This window comes from Callorhinchus milii, unplaced genomic scaffold (genome assembly GCF_018977255.1).
Source record: "Callorhinchus milii isolate IMCB2004 unplaced genomic scaffold, IMCB_Cmil_1.0 Scaffold2, whole genome shotgun sequence".
In the NCBI taxonomy this organism is placed as follows: domain Eukaryota; kingdom Metazoa; phylum Chordata; class Chondrichthyes; order Chimaeriformes; family Callorhinchidae; genus Callorhinchus; species Callorhinchus milii.
The window spans coordinates 122398764-122421355 of NW_024704743.1; the positions used below are offsets into that span (position 1 = coordinate 122398764).

A 22592-nucleotide genomic window follows, 5' to 3' on the forward strand; every position below is an offset into this window, starting at 1 on the left:
ATGGGTAGCCAGCGGAGCCAGACGAGGGTGGGGGTGATGGGGTTTTGGAGGGTGGGGGTGATGGGGTTATGGAGCCTGGTGCGAGAAAGGACACGAGCTGCAGAGTTCTGGATGATCTGCAGCTTGTGCCGGGAAGAGTTGGGAGGCTGACAAGCAGGGCGTCGCATTGACGGAGGTGCCGTCCTTCGGATGAGATGTTAAACCAAGGCCACACCTGCCTGTTCAGGTGGACATAACAGATCCCGTGGCGCTATTCGAAAAGAGAAGGGAGTTTCTCTCTCTCTCTCTCTCTCTCTCTCTCTCTCGCGGTGTCCTGGCCAACAATCCCCCAAATAAAATTGATCATTTACTTCACGGCTGCATGTGGGACATTGCTGCGTACACATTGGCTGCTGCTCAATGTACACAGTCACGACACTTCACGATATATCCTTTGAGATGTGCACCTGACGCGTAAGGTTCTAAAATGATAATAATAATAATAATAATAATAATAATAATAATAATAATCCTTCCGTTTGATATAGCACCTGATCGAGTCTTCGAGAGGTCTTTACAGAATATACAGTAAAGTGAATTGACTGTATATTTTTTGTGGGCAGAACGACATTGGAACGGCATGTCAAGCAGTCGGGATAATTATGAAGTGCCGAGCGCTGAAACTTCACAAGAGCATCATTATTCTCAATACCAACGGTGACGCCTCATTTAGCAACGGACGGGTTTGACGCCTGTCACAGGCGCGCTATTCCCCCCGCTTGTAAACCTGAATCGATATTTAATTACCAACTGCAGTGAATTCAAACCTCCTGGTCAATCTCGCCAGACACCAGTCACGCTAGCGTACCCTTGCTAAAGACTCCGGTTCGGCCTGACACGTCAAAGTCAAACACATCCCCCCCCCCCCCCCCCGGCTTGCTTTGATATTTTTTTTCCGGGCTGTTTCATTGACATCTCTGAGAGTGGCTGAGGAACATCAGGGACCGCATTTCAACAGCAACTCGCACCTAACTCGCGCCCTCCACCCAGGGTAGCGTCTCAGAGCGCTTAAGGGCATTTCTCACCATCTTAAACATTGAGGGAGATTGTGGGAATTGTGGTTTGGAAGCTGTGTTTTTCTCCCCCCGTTTCCCCCCCCCCCCCCCCCAGGAGTCCTGTAGCGTATTGGTTAGAGCACTCTAACCTCGCAAGCAAGAGGACCCGGGTTCGATTCCCAGGGGGGAGTGCGGGTGAAACCTTAGGCAAGTTTCCTTACTCCACACACGCGCCTCTGTATATCTAACAGTACGTAGGAACCGGGTTGTTAGTCGATTGGCGGGGAATCAAACCCTTGTCTTCTCTTGCGAGGTGAGTGCTCTAACCAAATACACTACAGGAATCCGCTACGACTCAGAGCAAACTATGAGACAACGCTAAGAGTTAGAATGGCTCATCAGACAGCCCTGTGACTTGTGACACTGTCTAAAGGCACTAGATATAATTTGATCATCTTTGAAACAAATGTTTGTGCTGTCTCCGGCATGTAGCTCTGTGAAACGCGGCGACATTGGAAAAAATTGACATTTGGAGTAGAAAGCCAACCTGAGCAGAATAATAATTCCATAGAAGGAGTTTAAGGAGGATTTTTTTCTCACGGGGATAATAATAATGTGGGCTCAAATAAAAAGCTTTGAAGTATTTAAGAGCAATCTTGACGGATACATGACGGTAAAGGGAATAAAGGGGTATAAAAATGGGGAATAGAAGGAGGGGAGGCTTAATAGTAACAATAATCATCAACAATAACAAATTACATTTACACAGCGCCTTTCACGTCGGGAGGACGTCTCAAGGTGCTGGACAGTCAGGGATTTGGACCCGAGCTGGGGATTGGGGTCAGGAGAGGTGGAGGGCAAGGAATGTAGGAATAGGAGGGTGACCGATGGCACGGTGGAAGAGGAGGGTCTTGAGGCAGGCCTTGAAGGAGGCAAGAGAGGGGACAAAGCAAAAGGACTGTGGGATGGAGTTCCAAAGGGTGGGAACTAAAAGGCTGAAGGCCCGATGGTGGGATGGACTGGGGGCGTTAGGGCGGGGGACATGGAGTAGGCCAGAGCCCGCTGAGCAGAGGGAGGGGATAAGTCTATATGGAGTTAGCAGGTCACAGAGGCAGGGAGGAGCAAGGCGGTGGAGGGCTTTGAAGGCGAGGACCAGGATTTTGAACTCCATAAATATTTAGCTCCATATATGCCGGGAATGGTGCTTCATACGCAGGGAAATTACTACATGCAGCAGAATGGAGTTTAGGATGTATGTTATAAATGTGATGCTGTCAAAGTACCTTAAATCTTCATGATCTTAACCTTATGACAATTGCCCTTATTTTTGGTCAGCCGGGTGTCTGACACATGCAGAAACCCATCACCGTTGCTTAAGAGCATCCAAACCAAACCTAGAATTCCGCGCCTCCCACCTACACACGGAAATCCCAGAGATAGGTATTTGGAATGGAATGCGCTCTCTCTCCCCAGAGGGACCCATTCTGCTTACCTAATTCCGGAGAGTATTAGGCGCAGGTTGGCGAGAGCCAGAGCTAAATGGCCTTGTTCTAATTATAAGATGATGGATTATTCTGGATTCCCCACCAGAGGAAATTGTTTCTCTGTTACTACCCTATCAAATCCCTCTATCATTTTAAACGCCTCCATCAGATCACCCCTCAACCTTCTAAACTCAAGGGAATGGAGTCCAAGTTTATGCAACCGGTCCTCATAATTTAACCCTTTAATCCCTGGTATCATTCTGGTGAGGCTGCGTTGCACCCCCTCCAGAGCCAAGATATCCTTCCTGAGGTGAACAGGACAAAGTTTTGATACAATCACTGTGGAAGGTGAAAGCTATACGGAGGGATTCATGGGAGGTGTACGAACACTAATTTCACAGTCCTCCCCTCAAATAAACCCTTTCCAACCTGGTGAAGGTGAAACACAGGAACGCTGTCATGAAGTGTCCAGTCAGACAGGGAAACAAAAGGAACATAGGCTTCTCATTCAACAGCTCATTACAAAAGGAGCTGCTGTAAAGCACCAGGGTTCTGGGTGTAACAATTAAAACAACATCGCCTTTTGATTCTGCACGAGCGTCACATTTACGAAGTGGTTTACTGCTCGTTTCAAATCCTCCTTGCTTGGCAGACATATTGCAGCGGACAAACGTCTTTAACAGGAGCGCATTTCACCAGCGTTGAGTGCTGATTAGGCTTTCAATAAATCACATCTCACGTCCTCGCCGTTCAAGAGAAGAGAAGGCAGAGCGTGTGTGCGCTGAGTATCTGTTCTCAGTCGATGCGAAACCAGTGTACTTCAGTTAAAAGTTCTCCTGCTGATTAAATAGGAGATGCTCAACCACTCCCCCTTGTAAATTATGGCTTGTGTCCAGCGGCTAATAGGATAATTCATGAACAAAGTCATCGGGGATTTCCGGGTGGGTTTCATAGAGGGCCAATAAAAGTCAGATTTCATGAAGAAGCATTGAGTCTATTTTTTATTAATACTAATAATAATAATCCTTCCATTTGATACAGCACCGTATCATGTCATTGAGACTTCTCAAAGCGCTTCACATAATATATTGCGAAGTGAACTGGGCAAAACACGGCAGCCAATTGCCCACAGCAGTGTCCCACAAACAGTCGTGGATTGAGTGACCAAATTATTATTATTATATGTATATTTTTGGAACGCATCATAACCCTTGGAAAGTGATCCGCCAATTGACTAATAACCGGGTTCCTACTTACTGCTGGGTAAACAGAGGCACGTGGAGTAAGGAAACCTGCCTAAGGTTTTGCCCTGCCCAGGAATAGAACCCGGGTCCTCTCGCTTGCGAGGCGAGTGCTCTAACTACTACGCTGTGCGATTCCCCACCTTCCAGTGGGGTCACGGTTCCTTGGGTCACATCGTTGAGATGTCTCAAAGTGCGTCACGTGATATACTGCAAAGTGGATTCACTGTGTATTTCGTGGGCGAAACGTGGCACCAATTGTGCACAGTAATGTCTCCCAAACAGCCAAGGAGTGAGTGACCACTTTTATCTGGGGGATTGTTGGCCAGGAGACCGGGGGAAACAAACTCGCTTCACTTTCCGAATAACGACATGGGGATCTTTAACGTCTGCCTGAACAGGCACAGACGGGACCTCGGTTTAACGTCTCATCTAAAGGACGGCAACTCCGAGAGTTAGGGCCAAAAAACACACACACACACACACATTCTCTCACCTTTCCCACATAGAGAGGATCTGTCCCTGTATATTCTTCCAGAACGAAGAACTGGTTCCACACCCAGCCTCGCTTCACCCTCTGGTGAGCTTCCTGTGAGTCCTTGGCCTGTGGGCGAGACGCTGAGGGCGAGGAGTACGATAGACTTGTCTCACAAAGGCACAGGAACAATGTCATTAGCCCCAGAAAACGGCAAAATCTCCTGTCACTCGGCTTCATTTTTCCCAGGGAGAACCTTGACAAAAAGATCTCGGCCTGTGTTCCGCTTGACTTGCCAGCAATCGCCTCTGCCTGGGTGTGAGTCTGGAGCCCGGAGATATTAATTTGTGGGCAACTGGACTGAAGAAGGAGCTCGCTTTTGATAGATTCACTTCAGTGGGCACCTAGAAGAGATATAGAGGAGAGCTGTTGTCATTGAAAAGGCTTTGAGGATCGACCTCCCACAACGATGGCTTGCATTTATGTAGCGTCCTTCACACGGGGTAGACTCCCGAGCACTTTGCAGTGGTGGAGTCTGACCCCACGCCAGGGGGAGAGGGGTGTGGAGGGGAGGAGGTGACCGTAACTGCGATCAACAAGGAAAGTCTTTGGGCGGGATTTGAAGGTGGGAAGGGAAGGAGGGAGGGGGCAAGGCGAAGGGATTGAGGGAGAGAGTGACAGAGTTTCGGGGCGTAGTGGCTGAAGGCACAACCAGCGATGGTGAAGCGGAGGGCACAAGGGACAAACAGGAGGATGTTTCGATACATAAATGCCTCCATTATTTTGATATAACATGGAGTCCCGGAGAAATGGGGACAGATTTTTACATGTCAATTGGCAAGTAAATCACAAGTTAGTTGAAATACACATTGTAGTTCTACTGAAAGCACTTCCATTCTGCAAGCGTAGGTGGCTAACCCACTCATTTTACTTGATACGGTTCACAAATAATAACCTTTGTTTGTATAATGCTTGGATTTGATATGATGCCTTTCACGTCAGGGAGACATCTTCGAAGTATACAAGGGAAGCTTCTCAGTATTATAATAATAATCGTTGCATTTGATACAGCGCCTTATCGTGTCCTCGAGACGTCTCAAAGCGCTTCATAGGATATACAGTAAAGTGAATTGACTGTATATTTTGTGGGCAAAATGCAGCAGCCAATTAATTGAACACAGCAGTGATCCATAAACAGTCGTGGATTGAGTGTCCAAATTATTATTATTTTGAAGGAATTATTACCCCCATAAAAGTGATCGCCAATTGACTAACAACTGGGTTCCTGGGTTACTGCTAGGTAAACAGAGGCATATGGAGTAAGGAAACTTACCCAACATTTCGCCCTACCCGGGAATCGAACGCAGGTCTCTCACTTGCAAGGTGAGCGCTCTAACCATTTAAATCATATAATCACCTAAGTCGTATATTCACCTGAGTCCCATTTATAGAATCATAGAAGCCCTACAGCACAGAAAGGAGGCCATTCGGCCCATCGTGCCCATGCTAGCTCTTTGAAAGACTTTGCCTCCATTACTCCCACACTTCCAGCCACATTGCGTGTTGGGATGTGTGTTGGGGTGGGGGAGATATTTAAAAGCAGAATAGTAATAACAATATTAATCCCTTGCATTTGATACAGCACCTTATCACATCATTGAGACATCTCTAACCACTTCACAGCACATACTGTAAAGTGCAGCGGTTAACCAATTTTTTTTGGAGGGATTATTCCCCCAGAAAGTGATCCGCCAATCGACTAACAACCGGGTTCCTACTCACGACTGGGTAAACAGTGGCGTGTGGAGTAAGGAAATTTACCTAAGGTTTCTCCCCGCCCGGGAATCGAACCCGGGTCCTCTCGCTTGCGAGGCGAGTGCTCTAACCACTGAGTTACAGGACTCTAGGGGAATTAGCTACTCACTAGCCTTTGTGTCACATACAAAGGTGCAATAGATCAGGTACAATATAAGCGAGAGGGACAAAGTGAGGCACATACATTATTGAACTGTGTTTGCATTGTGCAGCTGAAATGATGAAGTGTTGCCAGAAAGACACTGTGTAATAACAGCAGAATCTCTCAGCAAATCCAATACTGCGTGACTGACAGCTCGAGAAGACCAGCTTTATTGCACGAGGGTGACATTCTCCATAAGTCACTTGGAAACGACTTGCATTTTACAGCGCTTCATCACATTGGAGTCCTGTAGTGTATCTGTTAGAGCGCTCGCCTCGCAAGCCAGAGGACTCGGGTTCGATTCCCGGACAGGGCAAAACCTTAGGCAAGTTTATTTACTCCACACGCCGCTGCTTACTTAGCGTAAGTAGGAACCCGGTTGTTAGTCGATTGGCGGATCGCTTTTCCAGGGTAATAATCCCTTCCAAAACATAAGCAAATAATAATGTAGTCGCTCAATGCATCACTGTGTGTGGGACGCTGCTGTGCACAATTGGCTGCCGCGTTTCGCCCACAAAATATGCAGTCAATTCACTTGACAGTATATTCTGTGATGCGCTTTGAGACGTCTCGAAGACGTGATAGAATGCTGTATCAAATGCAAGGATTATTAGTATCGTATTATTATTGTTATTAATTCTTTTCTGAAAAGACACCTGCAACATTCAGAATGAGTTTCAAATCCTCACCTCAACCCACAACCTTCTGACCCAGACTCACGGTTACTAAATAAGGCAATAACACAATAGTTATTGATGCAATCTCTCTGGCTAACAATGCCTAAAGAATCAATCACTGATCGATCAAGGATATTTATGTGGGATTGCAAGACATCGATGCAATGTTTTTCTACGGGATTTGTATTTTAGATTTATCGTTTTTTTCTCCCATTGACATTTCTGAAAGTGTTTTATTAAAATATTTAGGCCTTTTAAACATCGCCTTGACATTTGAACATGGGCCAAGTTGTGTGAGAAGTTGCGTCAATGCTAAATCTATCAGGCTAAGTCTCTATAAATCTAAATCAGAGGCTGTTTTACATTCTTCATGTATATAACAACAGTCAACGCGATTATCAAGTATCAATGAAGTATGTGGGTCTGTGTTAGTGATGCAGTCGCCGACTGATTTTCTTGTTATTAACTCAGACAGGGAAAATTCACTGTGAGGGCAGTCAAGTTTGTCCTTATTAATTAGTGAGATATACTCACTGGCGTGTTTGCAAGCGAGAAGACCCAGGTTCGATTCCTGGGCAGGGCGAAACCTTAAACAAGTTTCCTTACTCCACACACCTCTGTTTACCTCGCAGTAATCAGGAACCCAGATGTTAGTCGATTGGCGGATCGGTTTCCGGGGCTAATGATCGGTTCAAAAATTTGTTATAAGTAATAATAATAATAATAATTTGGTCATTCAATCTAAAAATGTGCGCAATTGGCTGCCTTATTTCACCCACAAAATATACAGCCAATTCACTTTACAGTATATTCTGCGAAGGGCTTTGAGATGTCTCAATGGCGTGATAAGGCACGATATCAAATGCAATAATAATAATCCTTGTATTTGATACAGCGCCATATCACGTCATTGAGACGTCTCAAAGCGCTTCACAGAATATACTGTAAAGTGAATTGACTGTGTATTTTGTGGGTGAAACGCAGCAGCCAATTACGAACAGCAGCGTCCCACAAACAGTCAGGGATTGAGTGACTAAGTTATTTATTTATTTGTTTTTTTAAAGGAATTGTTAAAAATTCCTGCTTACTGGTAGATAAACAGAGGTGTGCGGAGTAAGGAAACTTGCCCAACATTTCAGCTCGCCCGGGAAGTGAACCCAGTTCTCTTGCTTGCGAGGCGAGCGCTCTAACCACTGAGCGTAATGGCCAAACTGTGGCCCGGGGGCCGGAAGTGGTCTTCGGGGCCGTCAAAAAGTTTCCCCTCCCCGCAACATTCGCACAAGCCTCGATACATGTTCGATAGGCAGTGTGCTTTCAGTTTTGCATCTTGATTGAATATTTCTCATTTTATGGCATCAAATCAAGAAACATTCAATCCAGAAAATGTATTTTGCTGGCCACCCACCACTGATCTACCAAACCTCTCATTCAAAGCAGCTTACAAGCCCACAAACGGGAGGATCAATAGATGCTGTGGCACGTCTAATTCGTGGCAGCTGCATTAAACGACAACGATTCAGTCCATACAAACGTGGGCGTTCTTAACACCAACAGATGACATTTACACGGCGCCTTTCACGTCGGGAGGACGTCCCAAGGCGCTGGACAGTCAGGGATTTGGACGCGAGCTGGGGGTCGGGATCAGCAGGGGTTGGAGGGCAGGGAGCGTGGGGGCAGGAGGGTGACCGAAGGTGCGGTCGAAGAGGAGGGGCTTGAGTAGAGTGTATATAGAGTATAGTGGAAGGCGCTATACAAATGTAATGTTGTTGTTGTTGAAGGAGGCGAGGGGAGGGGGCGAGGCGAAGGGACTGTGGGATGGAGTTCCAATGGGTGGAGGCAGAGAGGCTGAAAGCCCAACAGCTGATGGTGGAGCGGGCGGAGTGGGAGACGAGTCACAGTGAATGGAGCAAAGTTGGGTGGTTTTCAACACCCACACGTACCTATACTGCTTTCATCCTCCTGGCCTTACAAAGCAGCCCCTTCGATAAAACAAGGGCAAAGGACACACTTGGCAACATGTCTACTGCCGCTAATAATAATGATAATCATCATCCTTTTATCCGCTGCAGTCTACACTATTTGGTACTATTTTGCATTTGGTAAGCAGGTCGGAGAGGTAGGGAGGTGCCAGGGCACGAAGGGATTTCAGAACTAGTGTGAGGATCCTGAAACCAATCTGTTCGGTGACGGTGAGCCAGTGGAGCCCGCCTCGAACTGGTGTGATGGGGGTATGGAGTTCAGTGCGAGTTTGGGATTAACTGGAGTTTGTGGATAGCTGGGCTGGGAATTGTCGGCGAGGAGGGTGTTTTAGTAGTCAAGGAGGGAGGTGACAAGCTTTATCTGGAGGATTATTGGCCGCAATAACAAGGAGACAATCCCACACCAGCTGACCAAGAGGTGAGAGTGCTGAGCCGGAGATGCTCCATTGCCACAAAACACCTGCACTTTCAACATGGTCAGTCCATTCCAACGGATCAGTTCAATTTAACAACACCTGAAGAGATGCTGCATTTAATAATAATAATAATCCTTGCATCTGATATAGCGTCTTATCACGTCTTTGAGACGTCTCGAAGCTCTTCACAGGATACCCTGTAAAGTGAATTGACTGTATATTTTGAGGGTGAATCACGGCAGCCAATTGCGCAGAGCAGCGTCCCACAAACAGTCGTGGATTGAAGTGACCACATTTTTTTTGGAGGGATTATTACCCCCGGAGAGTGATCGGCCAATTGATTATCAACTGGGTTCCTACTTACCTCCTAGGAAACATGCCTAAGGTTTTGCCCCGTCCAAGAAACAAACCCAGGTCCTTGCGCTTGCGAGGTGAGTGCTCTAACCACTACGCTACAGTATTCAGCAGACTCTTGATTCATTTAATAATAGTAATCATAATCCTTGCATTTGATGCAGCAACAACTTATGCAGCAACGAGATGTTTCCAAGTGCTTCACAGAATATACTGTAAAGTGAATTGACTGTGTATTTGTGGGCAAAACGCAGCAACCAATTGCATACGGCAGCGTCCCACAAACAGTCGTGGATTGAGTGGCATTTGAAATGAATCGAGGGCCCAGTTATTATTGGAAGGCAATGTACTGGAAACTGCAGCAGATGTTCACCGGAGGCTGTTAATAATTAATCCTTGCATTTGATATAGCGCTTTTCACGTCGGGAGGACGTCCCAAAGCGCTTCACAGAACACACTGTAAAGTGAATTGACTGTATATTTGTGGGCGAACGCGGCAGCCAATTGCGCACAGCAATGTCCCACAAACAGTCGTAGATTGAAAATGACCAATTTATTATTGTTTTTGGTTTTGGAGGGATTATTATTAGGCTCTGTGTGGAGTAAGGAAACTTGCCCAAGGTTTCGCCCTCTGCCTGGAATTGAACTCAGGTCTCTCACTTGCAAACCACTGAGCTACAGGACTCCACAAATGTAAATGCAACACAAATGTTGCCTGATCACGAGAAATGCTCATGTTCGTCACATGTTCGGTGTTGATTCAAGAATTCCCGTCACTCTGAAAGAAAGTTCAAGGTGTAGGCTGCAAGGGCGAGTGAGTGCCACCAGGGGGCAGTGATTTCCCCCCACCCATTGTCTCTGAGGCAGAAGGTTGTGGGTTCAAGCCCCGCGTCAGGACTTGGAATCACACAGTCTAAGCTGACACTCCATTGCAGCGCTGGTGGGGCTGTTGCATTATCGGAGGTGCCGTCCTTCGGATGAGAATGTTAAACCAAGGCCCCGTCTGCCTGTTCAGTTGGACATTAAAGATGCCGTGGCACTAAAGAGAAGTGAGTTTCTCTCTCCCATCGTCTTGGTTGTCGTATCCGGCCCTGGATAAATTTCACATCTGTTTGTGGGACACTGCTGTGCGTAATTGGCTGCCAGGTTGCCCGTACAAAATACGCAGTCACTACACTTTAGAGCGTATCCTGTGAACAGCCTTGAGAGGTATTCCCAGCATGAAAAGTGCCAAACCAAATACAAGGACTCTTCCGTAAATGTGGACTTTTAAAGTAAGTGATACATCAAATCGATTCTGAAACAGCAGAAATTGTCTGGTTTCTGATCTGAATGACCACCTATCCAAACCCCCTCCCCTAACCCTCTCCATGTATTTTGTGGGTAAAAACAGCCATTGATTTGCAAACAGCAGTGTCCCACAAGCAGCCATGAAGTCAATGACCAATTTTTCCTGGGGGATTGTTGGCCAGGACACCGAGAGAGAGAAACTCCCTTCTCTTTTCGAATAGTGCCACTGGATCTTTGACATCCACCTGAACAGGCAGACGATATATATATATATATATATATATGTGTGTGTGTGTAGGTGGGAGACATGGAATTCTCAGTCTGGTTTGGATACTCTTAAGCACAGTGATGGGTTTCCCTACGTGTCAGACACCCAGTCGACCAACAAAAAAGAAACGTGGTTTAATGTCTCATCATCTGAAGGATGGCCCCTCCGCCAATGTGGCACAAATCTATTATAATTGGCTGTCTGAGTTTTGCAGAACATTTACATCAGAACTATGATAATGTGCCTTATTAAAATGGTGCTTTACATTCAACCATTTGGGTTATTTATGAGCCCAGACTAACTTGGGATATGGATATGCAAGACGTGCATTTTGCAATCCCGCACTGTAAGTCATTCACACATATGACCATCACAACAACCATAATCCTTACATTTGATGCAGCGGTTGTAGCATTGAAACATCTCAAAGGGCTTCGCAGGGAACTTGCTGTGAAGAGCGGTGATTGGGTAATCGCAGGCAAACGTGGCAGCCAATTTATGCACAGCAACGTCCCACAAACAGGTATGAACTGAATGATAAATTTCGCCCGGGAGATTGTGGCCTGGACACTGGGGGAGAGGGTTCCTGGTGTCCTGGCTAACCATCCCCCCCCCAAATAAAATTGGTCACTCATTCCACGACTGTTTGTGGCACACGGCCGTGCGCAAATTGGCTGCCATGTTCCGCTCACAAAAAACAGGGTGAAATGCTGGGCAAGTTTCCTTACTCCACACGCCTCTGTTTACCCAGCAGTAAGTGGAAACCCGGTTGTTAGTCGATCGGCGGATCGCTTTTCCGGGCGTAATAATTCCTTCAAAAAATAATAATAATAATATTTTGGTCACTCAATCCACGACTGTTTGTGGGACGCTGCTGTGCGCAATTGGCTGCCGCGTTTCGCCCACAAAAAGCACAGTCAATCCACGTTACGGTATATCTTGCGAAGCGCTTTGAGATGTGTCAGCGAGGAGATAGGCCGCTGTGTCAAACGCATGGATTATTAAAATTATTATTTTTTATCTCCGTTTTCTATAAGGAACATGAAAAGGAATTGCAAACCGCACAGATCTGAGAATGACATTGCTGACTGAACACTCAGCAGAATCACTGAACAATCATAGATTTCTCTCAGTTGTTTGCTTTGAACAATTGTTTTTTCTCGGCAGAAAGGGCTCTGTCTATCTTCTTTTCTTAGAGGAAACGTCAAACAGACACTTATGGGTGAGGCGTTTTGAAATCAACGTCGCTTTAAGCTGCAAGGCGCATAATTATTGGAATGGATCCTGCCATAATCCACAGCCTTTTGAGGAAGAGAGTTCCAGATTTCCACTGGCCTTTGCTTGATACCAAGGAATTATCCGCACTTCGCCTTTCGAGTGCTTACAACTCTCCCCGCCAGGAGTACGCCATGACTCCAATGGAGGTTAGGGGAGCGGGTTACGAGATAGGAGGCGATTAATACGAGGAGCGTAAAGAAATCTAAGTGGTATTGATAACAGTGGCAGAGCCCGACACCGAGCTGGGGGGGGGGGGGCGGGGAGGTGAGCATAGGCGCTGTCGAAGAGGAATGGCTCGAGGCGTGATCTGAAGATGGGGAAGGAGGGGGCAAGGTGGAGGGATTAAGGGAGAGAGTTTCAGAGTTTCAGGATGTAATAATAAATAAATTTGATACAGCGCCTTATCACGTCTTCGAGACGTCTCAAAGCGCTTCACAGGACACACAGTAAAGCGAATTGATTGTATATTCTGTGGGCGAAACGCGGCAGCCAATTGCGCTCAGCAGTTTCCCACAAACAGTCGTGGATTGAGTGACCAAATTTTTTTTGTTGTTGTTGAAGGGATTATCGCTCCCGTAAAAGTGATCCGTCAATCGACTAACAACCGGGTTCCCACTCACTGTTGGGTAAACAGTGTGCGGAGTAAGGAAACTTGCCCAATGTTTCGCGCTGCCCGGGAATCAAACCCAGGTCCTCTCATTTGCCAGGGGAGCGGTCTAACCTTTGAGCCACAGGACTCCACATAGTGGCTGAAAGCTCGGTCGCCGATGGTAGAATGGAGGGGACGGGGGACAAACAGGAGGCCGGAGCCAGCCGAGTGGAGGTGGAGAGTGGTGGGAGTGGGGAATAAACAGGGCGGAGAGATAGGGAGGTGCCAGAGCACGAAGAAGTTTGTAGACAAGTGTTAAACACACATATATATATATATAAATAAATAAATGCAACCAGGATTGTTGACAACAACAACAACACAACGTGCACTTACATAGCGCTGGGGGCTGTGTGTGTGTGTGTGCAATGATGAATTAAGTGCTATGACAAGTTGAGGCAGGGTTGAGTTATCAGGAGTTTATTGGTAGTTAGTATGAAGAAGCAGCTGTGTTATTTGCTAAATTTGGTGCTGCACTTAAAAGACTAATCGGTTGGGTTGGAGCCTCGGTGAGTGTGTGCATATATGTGTGTGTTTGTGTGTGTGTGTGTCTGTATGTGTGTGTATGTGTGTGTGCATATGTGTGTATATGTGTGTCTATGTATGTGTATGCATATATGTGTGTGCATGTGTGTGCACATGTGTATATGTGTATAACTGTATGTGTGTGCATGCGTGTGTATGTGTGTATATGTGTATAAATGTGTGTGTGCTGTACGTGTGTGTATATATGTGTGTGTTTCATTTGCCTCGCTGCCTATTCCCACGGCTGTGACGAGTCAAGGTAGAGAGGTATGAGCAGAGACTCAGTTCGATGGCTGCAGTCAGCCTAATCGAGCCTATTAACTTGCCCCTCACCAGATGACACCACAGCTCCGTCAGCTGCCCTGAATGTTCACACAAATAGATGTGGGGGGGGATGTAACACACTGCAATGTGCATCTGTGGCTCACGAGAGACACAGCGACAAAGAGAGAGAGAGAGAGAGCGATGTAACAGTTCCCAACATATGGCACTGTGATATCTATCGAGTTCCAGCACCCTCTGAGCTGCAAAGAGAAGCTAACAGCCTCCGACCTCCCCAAAACCTTACCAATCCCACAGCACAGTTAACCCGCCATGTTCGTTTCAGTGAAAGACCTGTCGGACAGACCTGTGCGATCTTTTCCACGCAGCCTTTGGCCGAAACGAAAGGCGTCCTAATAATAATAATCCTGGCACTTGACACAGCGCCTTATCACGTCGCTGAGACGTCTCAGAGCACTTCACACAGTAGATTGCTGGATCCATTCAAATTTTCCAGACTGAGGTGGACAGACGCTTGTTAGGTCAGGGTATGAAGGGATATGGGACAAGGGCGGGTCATTGGAGTTGAGGTACAATAGCGGAACAGGCTCGAGGGACTGAATGGCCTACTCCTGTTCCTATGTTCCAATATTTTAAAATGGATTGACTGTATTTTTTTGGTAAAATGCGGAAGCCAATTGCACGCGGCAGTGTTCCACAAACAGTCGTGGATTGAGTGACCAAACCGTTTATTTTTGAAGGGATTATTGCCCCCCCCCCCCCCCAGAAAGCGATCCTTCAATCGACCAACAACCAGGTTCCTCTTTATTGCTGGGTAAACAGAGGCGCGTGGAGTAAGGAAACTTGTTTCGCTCTGCCTGGGAATCCCACCTCGTTTGCGAAGAGCAACACAGTCTAGAGTAACGCACGCAGTCCTGTCACGATATCCAGGTGTAAACGCACAGACTGAGACACACAAAATAAAAACACTCTTTTTCCGCAGGTTAGTGTTCGGCAATTTCACCGCAGCTCAAGTCAAGAGAACATCCTGATTCCCCACCTCCCCTGCTTTCCTTTGCCCCCCCCCCCACCCCACCACCCCCAACTCCTATTCCCTCTGATGCCACTCTTTGATCTCCTGGCTTTCTTGAGCAGTGGAAGGGGAATTGCTTGCTTTTTATTCTTCTGCTCCACTCCCCCACCCACCTCCCTCCCCCTGACCCAGACAAGTCTTAGAGTTGGCCAACTCGCCATCTAGGGGAGGATCTGAGGAAAGACATCAGGTGTGACGGACGGGATTCGGGAGCGGAGCACAGCACAGACTGACACAGCGCAACGCAACACAACATGTTATCTGTCCTGTGTCTGTAGCCATGTGTCACACGCAGCCTGAGACACAAAACGCACACGCACAGCCTGCACGGTAACGTAGCATGTGCAGGTGGGGCGCCTGCAATTCTCAGCTTGGTTTGGAGACTCTTAAGCACGGTGATGGGTCTCCGCACGTGTCAGAAACCCGGCTGGACAATAGAAAAATCAAACACAGACTGGTACACACAACACACCGTCTGTCCTGCAACTGACAAACACACCACATATGCTGCAGTCTGTCACACACATAAATAATGATAATAATTTGGTCGCTTCAATCCACGACTGTTTTGTGGGACGCCGCTGTGAGCAATTGGCTGCTGCGTTTTCGTCCACAAAACACACAGTCAATTCACTTTGCAGTGTATCCTATGAAGCGCTTTGAGACGTCGCAAAGACGTGATAAGGCACTATATCAAATGCAAGGTTTATTATTATTATTATATAGTGTCTGTCACACAAGCCAGTATACATCACACAGGCTCTCTACCCTGTGAATAACAATTTTTTTTGTGTATTATACAGGCCAATATGCACATGTTCCCCCTCCCTACAAATAAAATTTTGGGGATAATGTGGGCAGTGTTTCGCAAAAGACCTCAATCTCTATCCTCATGAAGCTGAGGTGAAGCTCACAGACTGGTACACAACATACACATAGTTTATATCACAACTAACATGGACCAGAGTACAGGGTGTGTCCCGGATCTAACCTACACCTGTGTACACGTTACATATGCGTGATGCATCCTTGCAATAAGCCTCATAGGATACATTTGATGTAGATTTTGGTCATCCCTATCAACACCAACAGCAAAATGACATTTATAGAGCGCCTTTCATGTCGGGAGGACGTCCTAAGGCGCTGAAGAGTCAGGTGTCGGAGCCTGAGGATGGGGGAGGGGTGGGGGAGGGGTGAGGGAAGGCAGAGAGGTGGGAGGGCGACTGAAGGCACGATCGAAGAGGAGACCGGCCTTGAAGGAGGCAAGGGAGGAAGCGAGGAGAAGGGACTGTGGGATGGAGTTCCAGAGTGTGGGGGCAGAGAGGCTGAAAGTCCGGCCACCAATGGTAGGGCGTGAGACATGGAGCAGCCAGAGCCCACTGAACGGAGGGAGCGGGCAGATTGGTAGGGAGTCAGCAGGTCAGAGAGGTTAGGAGGGGGCAAGGCCATGGATGACCTTGAAAGTGAGGACGAGGATCTTGAACTCGATCCTCTGGGGGATGGGGAGCCAGTGGAGTCGGGCGAGGTTGGGAGTGATGGGGTTGGGGAGCCTGGCGCGTGAGAGGACACGAGCTGCAGAGTTTTGGATGATGTGCAGCTTGTGAAGGGAAGAGTTGGGAAGGCCGATGAGGAGGGAGTTTCCATAATCGAGCCTTGATGTGACGAAGGTGTGGGTGAGGGTTCGGCAGCCTGAGGGGTGAGGCAATGGCGGAGTCTGGCAATGTTGCGGAGGTGGTGGTAGGCAGTGCCGGTCATGGCGCGGATGTGGAGGAGAAAGGACAGTTCGGGGTCAAACAAGACACCCAGGTTCTTGACTGACTTAGTGAGGTTAGTGTACAGCCGTGGAGGCTGATGCTGCCAACGCCTGAGGTGCGGAGGCAATCAGGAGGGCCTCTGTCTTACTGACGTTGAGTTGGAGAAAGTTGGCCCTCGTCCAGGACTTAATGTCGGACAGACAGTCGGTCAGGACACCAGTTGTCCTGGGGTTGAGGGTGGAGGCAGAGAGATAGATTTGGGTGTCATCCACATACATGTGGAAATTTAACCCATGTTTGTGGATGATGTTACCAAGTGGGAGCATGTAGAGGGTGAAGAGGAGGGGACCGAGGACAGAGCCCTGAGGAACACCGCACGAGACGGTGCGGGGGCTGGAGAAGCCGTTCGCTGAGACGAAGTGGAGGTAGGACCTGAACCAGTCAAGGACAGAACCTTGAAAGTTGAGATGGGAGGAGAGGCGGTGGAGGAGGATTGAGTGGTCCACAGTATCAAAGGCGGCGGAGAGGACAAGGAGACAGAAGGAGCCCTGGTCACATATGGTCAAGATGTCGTTTGTGACCTTGACCAGAGCAGTTTACGAGTGGAAGCGCTCATGGAGGGAATGGGAGGAAAGAGCGAAGCTGAGAGGCAACGGCTCTGTCAAGGACCTTGGACAGAAAAGGGGGGTGGGAGATGGGCCGGTAGCTGGATAGCTGTGATGGATCAAAGGAAGGTTTCTTCAAGGTGGGAGTGATAGTGGCTGTTTTGAGGGGGTGTAAGGAACAGTGCCAGATGACAGGGAGAGGTTGATGATGTCGGCGAGTAGTGGGGCAAGGAGGTGGAGCTGGGATTTAAGGAGAGGGGTGGGGATGGCGTTCAGGGCCCAGGTGGTGAGCTTCATGGAGGATATAGTATTGAAGACAGAGGAGGGGGTGACAGGTTCAAAGGTGTGGAAGAAGGGATCGGTAGTCGTCGGAGTGTGGGGGTTGTTTAGGGAGGGGGTGGAAGTTGGGAGGACAGTGGCAGGTGAGCGGATTCCCTCGATTTTAGACTCGAGGAAGTCCAGCATTTCCTCGCAGTGGGAAACGCAGTGGATCGACTGATCCACCATCGACAGCCGTACTTTCAGCCTTTCTGCTCACAACTTTCTGGAACTCCAGCCCAGAGTCCCTCTGACTCCCTCCTTCCCTCTAACGCCCTCCCTCCCTCCCTCCCCTCCCTCCGATTCCCTCCCATCCCCTCTTATCGGTCATCTTCCACCCCACCCCAGTCAGTAAGTCAGCTCTCACTCCCAGCTTGGGTGCCCAGTTGAATGCTTTGAGACGTCCATCCGACCTGAAAGGCCCTATATAATAGGGCGCTCCCATAGCGAAGTAGTTAGCGCACTCGCTTAGCAAGCGAGAGGACCCGGGTTCGATTCCCGGGCGGGGCAAAACCTTAGGCAAATTTCCTTGACCCACATGCCTCTAGCGGTAAATAGGTACCTGGTTCCCAGTCGATGGGGGTAATAATCCCTCCCCCCAAAAATTAATAAAAATGCGTTCACGCAATCCACGGTTGTGGGTTTCGCCCACAAAGCACACTGTCAATTTGTAATGCAGTATATCCCGTTAAGCGCTTTGAGATGTCTCGTCATCAAATGCAAGGATTATTATTATTATAAGCGTAAGTTGCATTCGTTCTGCGCTGAGCAAGCAGTCAGCCCGTCCTGTCACTGATGCGCATTGCCTGTTGCGCGCAGACACAGGGCGAACATGTAGAACGTCGACCGACGACCAACAAGTTATTAATAATAGTAACAAGCACAGTCACTACATTCCACAGTAAATTCAGTGAAGCACTTCGGGACGCTCTCCTGACTTGAAAGGGGTCGCAGCAACTGCAAAGGATATGATGATAATAATCCTTGCATTTGATGCATCGCTTTCTCACAGCTTCGAGACCTCTCAAAGCGCTTCACACAATAGACTGTAATGTGGATTGACTGTATACTTTGTGGGCGAAACCCGGCAGCCGAATGCGCACAGCAGCGTCCCCACGAGCGGTCGTGGATCGAGCGCCCAAAATATTATTGATGTATTTACTTAGAAACATCCCCAAACATTCCACGCAGGGTTTGTCATGAACTTAAGGCAAAGCTCTGCTGCTGTGCCGAGCTATTATTAATCAGGTTATACATACACGTGCGAACCCATAATTGGTTTCTCGTGAACATTAATTGCATTTTACTGTGAAATTGCCATGTGCCCATCTGACAGTGCAACATCCACTGCTATTTTCTCAGTCCGTTTCCTGATTCTAACCCACAAAATGTACGGTCAATTCACTTTACAGGGTATCCTGTGAAGCACTTTGAGACGTCTCGAAGACGCGATGAGCCGTGATATCAAATGCAAGGATTATTATTATTATTATTATTATATTCACGGATAACAAAATCCCATAGGTGCACATTGCAACATGAGCTGAGCCTAACAATAGCTGGGGGCATTAATCTATGTACGTTTAGTATGCATATTTAATATTTAATATTTTCTATGTGCACTTTGTTGGCACATATTTTATTTCTCTACTGCAATAAAACAAAGGTAACAATCCCACTCCCCCCCACCCCCCCCACAAAAAAAGCACAGCTTACAATATTATTCTCATTATTATTATTATTGTTGTTGTTATTATTATTATACCATTAAATACATCATCAAAGCAGCAACATTTAATAAGCAAATTCAGGTGGAAAAGAGGGATGGTAGTCAGTCCATTGGAGGCTTTTTTCCATTAAAATAAAACACCGGGAGCATATCACTAGCAATGCAATGGAACTCCAGCAATGCTGATCTCTAACCAATTTTTTTGTTCCTTTTATTTAGAGTTGCGGCCAAATTAAACAAGCATTCAGGGTGTTAACTGAAAACCCTCCCTTCAACAAGAGACATGCAAAGCGGGCTGTTTCGATGACACACCGATGCTCATTCCAACCTTCTGTTTAATAATAATAATGATTAATAATCCTCGCATTTGACACAGCGCCTTATCACGCCATTGAGACGTCGCAGAGTGCGTGGGTAGTCATTAGCACCTCCTGCCGCGTTTCGCCCGCAAAATAAACAGTCAATTCACTTTACAGTATGTCTTGTGAAGCGCTTTGAGACGTCTCGAAGATGTGATAAGGCGCTGTATCAAATGCAAGGACTAGTATTGTTATTATTAATTGATATTTGTCTACAGAAGACTCTCAGAACGGTTGCTGCTGTGTTGCCCCCACCTCTCCCCCCTCCTCCCCACACCACTGGCCCCCAAGCGCACATTAACTTTAACATGGTTAATCGCCATGTAATTTGTTGATTAAGATTCCATCCATCCAGCCAGGTGAGAGATCAAGCAAGTTTCCGTACTCCACACGCCTCTGTTTATTTAGCGGTAAGTAGGAATCCACTTGTCAGTTGATCGGCAGATCGCTCTCTGGGGCTAATCGACCCATCAAAAAATAAACAAATGGATAAATATTTTGCTCGCCCAATCCACGGCTGTTTGTGAGACGCTGCTGTGGGCAATGGGCTTCCGCGTTTCACCCACAAAATACCCAGTCGTTCCACTTTGCAGCATATCCTGCGAAGCGCTTTGAGACGTCTCGAAGACGTGCTGAGGCGCTGCCCCAAACACAAGGATTGTTATCAATGTTATTGGTACCTGAGTCAGCCCAGAAGATCAATGCTGGTAGCGACAGGGTTAAATTTATCTCAGTCACTCGCTTGTGCCTGGAATCCATCCCATGGGTATCCCCATGCACAGCGAGTGTGTGTGTGGGTGAGGGGGGGGGGGATGAGGTGGGGAGAGAGAGGGAGGGAATTAAAAAAAAGTAGCAAGCATTCAATAGAGTGACAACCCAGTAGATTATAGCAGTGGATTGACTTGCGATCAATAGAAAGGCATCCCAGTCACTGCAGAGATAACCCGACCTCCAGAATACTAATTAAAGAAATCAGTTGCACTGCCCTTTGCGTTTCACTAGTAACCCGGTCTTTGCTCTTCAGATGAAACAAAGCATCGCAGTCTGAAGCTCCTTCTGGTTAAAGCCTCAGCTGTGTGTGGTTAAAATAAAATAGCAAGAGTAGTATGTTGCGCGGAGCAAGTCGCTTTGAATGAACGCACCTTACCTTCTCCTGCATCCACCTCGAGCTCCCAGTTCTCTCTCTCTCCGTCCAGAAAAAAATACACCTCCTCTCCGTTCGCCTTACAGCAGCAATAAGAGACGATAGGCTCGTGAAATGCACAGCGATAGGTTCTCTCTATCGTCCACTTTAAGTCGGGTGCGAAACACTGAGGCTCAGTCCACTGACAACTTCGCAGGCGGAGATTGAGCTGAAGGCTAGCGCTACACTACACTACACCACAGCACAGCACAGCACAGACCAGACAGGCGGACAGGCAGAGCACACACAGAATTGCAGCACAAGTGAACACGCTTCCTATAGTCGTCTCAGCCCGATCGCACGACAACACAACACTTCATCGGGGACACGACTCTTTTCGGAAAGGAGGGCTGAGACTTTTTGTACCAGCCTCAAACCACACACACACACACACACGCACGCACACACACACACACACACACACACACCACAGCTCATAAAACGGGGAACCAAACAAGTCTATCCGACAGCACATGTACAATCAAATTCCTTTAGAGAGAGAGAGAGAGCCAAAAAAAAATCAACTAAAGGGGGGAGCTTTGAGGAGGGATCGCAGTCAATCTGTCTTTCACAGAGGCGAGGTGGGGGTGGGGGGGGGGCGGGGTGGGGGTATTTGCATTTGAAAGCTTCTTTGCCTCTGGGAAAGAAAATGGAAAGGTTTCAACCCCCCCCCCCCACCCCCCACCCTTCTCCCCCCGAAGAAGAAGATGTCAAAGACCAAATGATCAATTGAGTTCCAGAGGCATGTGCGCAGCAAGTCACAAAGCGGAGGAAATTTACAGTTCGCCTTCTGTGGAACTTTACTCTACTCTTTTTCTGTCTGCCTTTGAGGGGGGGTTACAGGGGAGGGGAAGAGAGCGAGGGGAGAGATGTGGGGGGCGGGGGGCGGTGGGAGACGGGGGCAAAGTTACTGTTTGAATCTTCTGAGGCCGTAAAAAAAAAACCTGCTGCTCTCTCTCGTACAATGGTACTAATGATATTCCCTCCAAAACCCAAAACAATAATAAATTGGTCATTTTCAACCCACGACTGTTTGTGGGACATTGCTGTGCGCAATTGGCTGCCGCGTTCGCCCACAAATGTACAGTCAATTCACTTTGCAGTGTGTTCTGTGAAGCGCTTTGGGACGTCCTCCCGACGTGAAAAGCGCTATATCAAATGCGAGGATTATTATTATTATTATTAATGGTACTCAACTGGCTTCGCTGTTAAGAGCTCACCACTGCGAGTGTGTGTGTGAATCCATGTGCGAGTGTGTGTGAGTGTGTGTGTGTGTGTGAAGCCACTGGCGAGTATACATGTGTGTGAGTGCGAGTGTGTGTGGGTGTGTGTATGCGTGTGTGAATCCGTGTGCGAGTGTGTGTGTGTGTGCGAGTTTGAGTGTGCGAGTGTGAATCTATGTGCGAGTGTGTGTGTGGGTGTGTGTGTGAGCGTGAGCGTGGGTTTGTGCATGCGTGCGTATGTGTCTGTATGGTATGCGTGCGTCCATGTATGCGCGCCTGGGTGAGAGCGTGTGTGTGCTCGCGTATGAGTGTCTGTGCATGTGTGTGTACGCCTGAGTGTGCCTGAGTGTGTGTGTGTGAATGCGCATGAGTGTGCATGCTCGTGCGTGTGTAAGTGTGCTTGCGTGTGCTTAGGTGTGTGTGCGCGTGCGTGTGTGTGT

At 47.7% G+C, this 22592-nt stretch overlaps 1 protein-coding gene across 1 annotated transcript in view; it reads right to left on the reverse strand.

Annotated features, from left to right (window-relative positions):
- Positions 1–21030, reverse strand: part of LOC103179649 (cadherin-7) — a 54071-nt gene extending 33041 nt beyond the window's left edge. Inside the window, exons 1-2 of the mRNA XM_042332323.1 lie at positions 20889–21030; positions 4256–4638 (exon numbers count right to left, since the gene is read on the reverse strand). Coding sequence (XP_042188257.1) covers positions 4256–4474 — 219 coding nt within the window. The 5' untranslated portion in view covers positions 4475–4638; positions 20889–21030. The remainder of the gene's footprint in view (positions 1–4255; positions 4639–20888) is intronic.
- Positions 21031–22592: the final 1562 nt, after the last annotated feature.